Source organism: Chiloscyllium plagiosum, chromosome 11 (genome assembly GCF_004010195.1).
Source record: "Chiloscyllium plagiosum isolate BGI_BamShark_2017 chromosome 11, ASM401019v2, whole genome shotgun sequence".
Classification (NCBI taxonomy): domain Eukaryota; kingdom Metazoa; phylum Chordata; class Chondrichthyes; order Orectolobiformes; family Hemiscylliidae; genus Chiloscyllium; species Chiloscyllium plagiosum.
In genome coordinates, this window is record NC_057720.1 from 9,975,729 (window position 1) to 9,983,211 (window position 7,483).

The 7,483-nt window shown below is 41.3% G+C and overlaps 1 protein-coding gene across 1 annotated transcript in view; it reads right to left on the reverse strand.

The window, feature by feature from the left end:
- Positions 1 to 4,130: 4,130 nt before the first annotated feature.
- The window catches only part of LOC122554699 (vitellogenin-like), an 87,758-nt gene continuing 84,405 nt past the window's right edge, over positions 4,131 to 7,483 (reverse strand). Inside the window, 2 exon segments of the mRNA XM_043700077.1 lie at positions 4,131 to 4,431; positions 6,754 to 6,915. Coding sequence (XP_043556012.1) covers positions 4,310 to 4,431; positions 6,754 to 6,915 — 284 coding nt within the window. The 3' untranslated portion in view covers positions 4,131 to 4,309.

The following is a 7,483-nucleotide window of genomic DNA, read 5'->3' on the forward strand; positions in this document are numbered from 1 at the left end:
CTCCACCTATCGCAATTCCAACGCCCCTCCCCCAAGTCCCTCCTCCCTACCTTTTATCTTAGCCTGCTGGACACACTTTCCTCAGTCCTGAAGAAGGGCTTATGCACGAAACGTCGATTCTCCTGTTCCTTGGATGCTGCCTGACCTGCTGCGCTTTTCCAGCAATGCATTTTCAGCTCTGATCTCCAGCATCTGCAGTCCTCACTTTCTCCTTTTTGAAAGTTCTTGCCTAATACCGTCAAAATTAGCTTTCCTCCAATTTAGAACTTCAACTTTTAGATCTGGTCTATCCTTTTCTGTCACTATTTTAAAACTAATAGAATTATGGTTGCTGGCGCCAAAGTGCTCCCCCACTAACACCTCAGTCACCTGCCCTGCCTTATTTCCCAAGAATAGATCAAGTTTTGCACCTTCTCTAGTGGTTCATCCACATACAGAATCAAAACATTTTCTTGTACATGCTTAACAAATTCCTCTCCATTTAAACCCTTAACATTGTGGCAGTCTCAGTCTATGTTTGGAAAGTTAAAATCCCCTACCATAACCACCTTATTATTTTTACAGATAGCTGAGATCTCCTTACAAGTTTGTTTCTCAATTTCCCTCAGACTATTTGGGGGTCAATAATACCATCCCAATAAGGTGATCATCCCTTTCTTATTTCTCAGTTCCACCCAAATAACTTCCCTGGATGTATTTCTGGGAATATTCTCCCTCAGCACAGCTGTAATGCTATCCCTTATCAAAAATGCCACTCCCCCTCCTCTTTTGCCTCCCTTTCTATCCTTCCTGTAGCATTTGTATCCTGGAACATTAAGCTGTCAGTCCTGTCCATCCCTGAGCCATGTTTCTGTAATTGCTATGATATCCTAGTCCCATGTTCTTAACCATGTCTTAAGTTCATCTGCCTTCCCTGTTAGGCCCCTTGCATTGAAGTAAATGCAGTTTAATTTATCAGTCCTACCTTGTTCTCTGCTTCGTCCCTGCTTGTCCTGACTGTTTCACTTGCTCTTTTTTCCAACGCTACCAGTCTCAGATTGATCTCTTTCCTCACTACCTCCTTGTGTCCCACCCCTAACCTTACTAGTTTAAATTCTCCTAAGCAGCTCTAGCAAATCTCCCTGCCAGTACCTTAGTCCCCTTCCAATTCAGGTGCAATTCATCCTTCTTGTTCAGGTCACCTCCACCCCAGAAGAGATTGCAATGGTCAAAAAATGTGACCACTGGATTTTAAAAGAATGAAAGTGGATCTAATTGAAACATAAAATTCGAATTGGTGTGGACAGATTAGAAGGGTGTTTATTTAGTTGGGGAAAGTCTAGAATTAGGGATCACAATCTCATAATACATGGTAGGTCACTTTGGACTGAGTCATGAAGTCATAGAGTCATACAGCACAGAAACAGACCCATCGGTCCAACCATACCATGTTAAACATAATCCCAAACTAAACTAGTCCCGTCTGCCTGTTCCTTGTCCATATCCCTCCAAACATTTCCCATTCTTGTACTTATCTAAATGTCTTTAAATCATTGTAATAATATCCACATCCACCACTTACTCAGGATGTGGATTCCACACGTGAACCTCCCTCTGTGTAAACGATTTGCCCCAAATGTCTTTTCTAAATCTCTCTTCTCTCACTTTAACAATGTGCTGCCTTGTCATTCGAGGGACAAGACACTTTCCGTTAACCTTGTCTATGCCCCTCATGATTTTATAAACCTCTAGACAGTTAGTTCTTCTATAACATGATGGTTGTATTCTTGCATCCTTATAAAGAAAAATCACATTTTAAAAACAGCATTTAAAGTGTTAATGATGCAACCGTGTTACAGTCAAGACACGTTTTGAAAGTTCGTGCTTTAGAAAAAGCGTCTCCAATTCGACAATTGCGTTATAGCGAATTCGTGTTAATGAAACACGCATTGGAACAGAATGATTTGTATGTCACCTCTCAACCTCCCACACTCCATTGGAAAATGTCCTAAATTATAGATGAGGAAATGTTTCTTCACTCAGAGAGTAGTGAACCTGTGGAATTCTCTATCACAAAAATTCTGTGGAGGCTGAGACATTTAATATATTCAATAAAGGGATAGATATATATTTATACTTTAAAGGTATCAAGGAGCAGAGACCAAAAATGGGAAAATGGCATTGAGATAGAGGATCAGCCATGATCTTAGCAAATATTGAAGCAAGATTGAAGGGCCCAATGGCCTACGCCTGCTTCTAATTTATTTTTCTCTGCATCTGGCTTGGAAACATTTAGATCAGTCAGTTAGATATGGGACCAAGAGCTGTGGGAACAAACTTGGAAAACAGTTGCTGTCTGACAAAGCCAGGGCAGGGAGCATTGGAAGAGGCCACTAGAAACCGGGGTGTTCTTGATCAAAGAGGTAATGAAGACCACACTTGAATGGAAGAGTCCACCAGTTTTGATGCCTCAAAGGAAAGTTTAAGTGTTACTTCACCAAAAATTAATAGAAAAGTCAACATCTTACACAAAACCTAAGTGGGAAATTTAAGGAGATCTAATGTGAATTTAGAGAGTCGTGACTTATCTTTGGGATGGCCCCAGAAGAAGTGAAGAAACCTTCAAGACCCTTGTAAATAACTAAGGGAATCATTTCAGGGAAGAAAAGAACCAACAAAGTATTTGTTAAGTTAATGGTGCCGACTTTGTTCAATTTTATTTTTAATTATGTTTTGTTTTAAAACGTGACATCATGTGATAGTTTACTTTCAATTAATTACTACATGTCCAAATTTCTCTTTAAACATGAATGTTCTCTAACAGGTTTGTAAAGCAGGACTCAAAACTGCAGATTGACCAATGCAGCGCTCGAGCTTTTAATAGTGCAGGGAGGCATGAGGAGAGGTGCCAATGGATGAGGAAGGATAAAGAGTCACTTAAAACCACCTTCAGAAGGGAGTGGGAGCTGATGGCAATTAACTGCTGTAATCTTCACCCGAGGACCTAACAGGTCGGTCACAAGAGACCAATTGACCTGTGACCAACATGAATATAACTTCAAAAATTTTAAGGTGAGAGGTAAAATATTTAAAAGAGACCTGAGGGGCAAACCTTTCACACAGAGGGTGATTCATATGTGGGATTAACTGCCAGAGGAAACTGTAGATACAACTACTGTTACAACATTTAAATGACATTTGGATGGGTACATGAATAGAAAATGGTTAGGGGGATTTGGGCCAAATGCAGACAGGTAGGATCAATGTCGTTCAGGAATCTTGATCGGAATGGACAGGTTGGACAGAAGAGTCTGTTTCCAAACTGTATGATTCTAAGATATTTCTTACTCATTAAATGCAAAATACTGCAGATGCTGGAAGTCTGAATGCTGGAGAAAATCAGCAAGTCTGGGCAGCATCTGTGGAGATAAAGCAGAGTTAATATTTTGAATTTGGTATGACTATTCTACACACACACACACACTGCACTGGACTTTCCCTCCATTGGTCAAGAAGCATCAAGACTACTTGTAGCAGCCATTCCTGTTCCACTGTCTAGCAAGACAGATAAAACCCTCCTGGTGTGTATATCTGTATGTAAATCTGTGATATATCTGAGTAGATATCAGTGATATATCTGTGTGTAAATCTGTGATATATCTGTGATATATCTCTGTGTATATCTGTGATACTTCTGTGTGTATATCTGTGATGTATCTGTGATATATCTGTGTGTAAATCTGTGATATATTTGTGTGTAAATCTGTGATATATCTGTGATATATCTGTGTGTAAATCTGTGATATATCTGTGATACTTCTGTGTGTATATCTGTGATGTATCTGTGATATATCCGTGTGTAAATCTGTGTGTATATCTGTATTTATATCTGTGATATATTTGTGTGTAAATCTGTGTTATATATGCATGTATATCTGTGATATATCTGTGTATATGTCTGTGTTATGCATGTGTGTATATCTGTGATATATCTGTGGTTCTTTCAAACAGTTACTAAATGATCTGGGAGAAGAGTGCATACCCCAACATCTCTTTTTGTAAATAAAGCTTATATTTAAAAAAAAATGATTTACTGTAACACAGGTTATGTGGAACATACAACGTGTGTGCTCAATGATAAAATTGCTTGCTAAAAGCTGATTTATTGAGTTCTACAAATGACAATTCAGTGCATCTAAAACTAATTCATTTTAAAAGTTATTGAATGCGTCCTTATTTCATTGCGTCTTTATCTCTTCAATTGCAACTGTTGTATGGCTATTTGGTTACAGTCTCTGCATCAAATTGACATAAATTCCAGTCATTTTGCTTAACTGCAGCTGGAAGGACATGAACAGGCGATGTGAGCTTCAACCGTGTTTATCAAGTCTTCAGTCTTTTGACCAAAAGTGGTGGACGCCAGCAACTTATCGCTAGGATTTGCTTGAGAATCTGCAAAATATTACATCATGTTTACTTTGGCCTGCGGGTAAAGCTATCCAGTGTATTATAGTGACACTGCTGTTCAACTGAGGTAAGGAGACTGTTGTCAAGACTCCCAGAAGCATCTCAAAGCAATTCCCATATAATGATGATGGCAGTGAACAACAGGAGAACTTCAAATAGTGCCAAAGTATCCAACTAAACTGTGGGGAACCAATTTGGTATCCTCAAGTGAAGGAGGTAACAAAGGTGAAGAGATTTAGAATCTTAGAATTGAATCATAGAATTAGATTAGATTAGATTACTTACAGTGTGGAAACAGGCCCTTCGGCCCAACAAGTCCACACCGACCCGCCGAAGCGCAACCCACCCATACCCCTACATTTACCCCTTTAACCTAACACTACGGGCAATTTAGCATGGCCAATTCACCTGACCCGCACATCTTTGTGACTGTGGGAGGAAACCGGAGCACCCGGAGGAAACCCACGCAGACACGGGGAGAATGTGCAAACTCCACACAGTCAGTCGCCTGAGTCGGGAATTGAACCCAGGTCTCTGGCGCTGTGAGGCAGCAGTGCTAACCACTGTGCCACCGTGCCACCACTGTGCCACCGTGCCACTGTGTCCAGAATCCCTGGAAGAACAACACCAACCCTCCAAAACATATCTCACCTAGACTTACCTCCTATCCTATCCCTGTAACTCTGCATTTCCCACGGTTAACCCACCTCACCTACACATCCCTGGACATTATGGGCAATCTAGCATGGCCGATCCACTGAACCTGCACACCTTTTGGACTGTTGGTGGAAACCATGCAGACACGGGGAGAACGTGCAAACTCCACACAAACAGTTACCTGAGGGAGGGGTAGAACCCAAGTTTCTGGCATTGTGAGGCAGCAGTGCTAACAACTGAGCCGCCATGCCGTCCCATTAATGTGCATTTAGGAGAAGAGCTTTAAACTGCAAGAAAATACTGACGGAAGGTTCTGTTACTGCGGAGGTGGGTGGACTGTGGATTGGAAGGGCAAAACACAAAGCCAGGGAATGCGACTGACAGTAAGTATACATAGGGATTTTTAAACATTGAAGAGAATTCCGAAACCAACATGCCTAGTGATAGGCTCAAAGTGGAGGTCAATGAGAATTACTGATGGATCAGCGCACTTCAAATTGGAAAGCAAGTAATTGTTTATAAATGCTCTCCGAACCTCAAATCTACTCCTATTGGCCTTGCATAACTCACTTTCCTGTTCTATATAGAGTTGTAAAAAAGTTGTTTCTGTTGAAGAGATTATTAAAACATATGGGATCCTCAGTTTCAATAATAGAGGCAAAGAATATAAAAGAGGGGAGGCGATGCCCTATTGGTGTTATCACTGGACCGTTAATCCAGAGCCTGTGACAATGTCCTGGGACCCAGGTTTGAATCCCATCAGGGCAGATGGTAGAATTTGAAATCAATAAAAATCTAGAGTTATGTGTCTAATGAGGACTGTGAATCGATTGTCAGGAAAAAAAATCTATTTCACCAAAGCCCTTTGTGGAAGGAAACTGCCATTCTTACCTGGTCTGGCTACAAGTGACTCCAGACCAAGAGCAATGTGGTTGACTCCTAACTGCTCTCTGGGGCAATTAGGGATGGGTAATAAATGCTGCTGAGCATTTTAAAAAGCAAAGATATTAACCATCTGTAAACAGTTGGTTAGGTCTCAGCTGCAGCATTATATCCAAAAGAATGTACACTTGAAGATAAGTAAATGGGTTTATTTTACTTTATTTTCTCAGAAATTCTAATCTCCTGATTATTCACATCTTTTATTTTCCCCCAATGCTACTGCCATATTGCAGTGGATTTCATATTCCTCAGCACCCCCTCCTTGTATGTGTGTAGATGCAAGATACAGTGAAAAACACTAAGTGAAAATAATGTTATTAAAATTCCACCACCAGAAAAGACACCTGTGCGGCCAATGAACCAGTGACAAGCAAAGCACAGAGCGAGCAATGCTTACGTGAAAAAGGTGAAGGAGAAGGTAGGGACTAAAATCAAAACAGAATTAGAGGGGGAAATAAAGCGCTCCACTCCCAGCAGTGCCTACCTCTCCCTAAAGAGGCGCAAACTATTAGTGACTGGGTTCATGAGGAAAGGACGGGTGGAGTGGGTCTGATTGGGCAGGTCTTAACACACGTTGGCACAGGTGTAACCGACCAAATGTCATCTTGTCTGCCTCATTCTGCAATGACCATAATATCAAAATCATTCACTGTTATGGAATAACAAAGACTGGACAGCACAGCCACACAAACAACCAAGGAAACATACCGGCTGGAAGGCAATGAAAGCCATAGACAACTGGGACTGTCTGATTTGGTGAGCATCCAACCTGGCACTGTAAAACAGGGTCAACAGTGTAGCATTTGGATTCCTGTCCATGTATGTTGACTGAGTTCTCCAGCTTCATGGTCTGTTTCATCAGTTTGCAACCTGAAAGAGTAGTTAAGGCAAGAGTTAGCTACTGCCCACGGTCACGCATGATAACTGGAGTTAGCAGGTTGTTTCTGATGGCTCTGGGACCTGGATTTTCATCACGTTCAGTCTTGAGTGGCAGACTTTGAACAGAGCCAGAGTTTGGGCTGGAGACATTTTCTTAGTTTCCCACAGGCTGTATCTGGATTTTTTTTTAGGACTTCCCATATTGATCTCGGTGGTGGGCAAGTTGTTGGAGGGAATCCTGAGGGACAGGATGTACATGCATTTGGAAAGGTAAGGACTGGTTAGGGATAGTGAACATGGCTTTGTGCGTGGGAAATTATGTCTCACAAACTTGACTGAGTTTTTTGAAGAAGTAACAAATAGGATTGATGAGGGCAGAGTGATAGATGTGATCTGTATGGACTTCAGTAAGGCATTCGACAAGGTTCCCGATGGGAGACTGGTTAGCAAGGTTAGATCTCATGGAATACAGGGAGAACTAGCTATTTTGATACAGAACTGGCTCAAAGGTAGAAGACAGAGGGTGGTGGTGGAGGGTTGTTTTTCAGACTGGAGACCT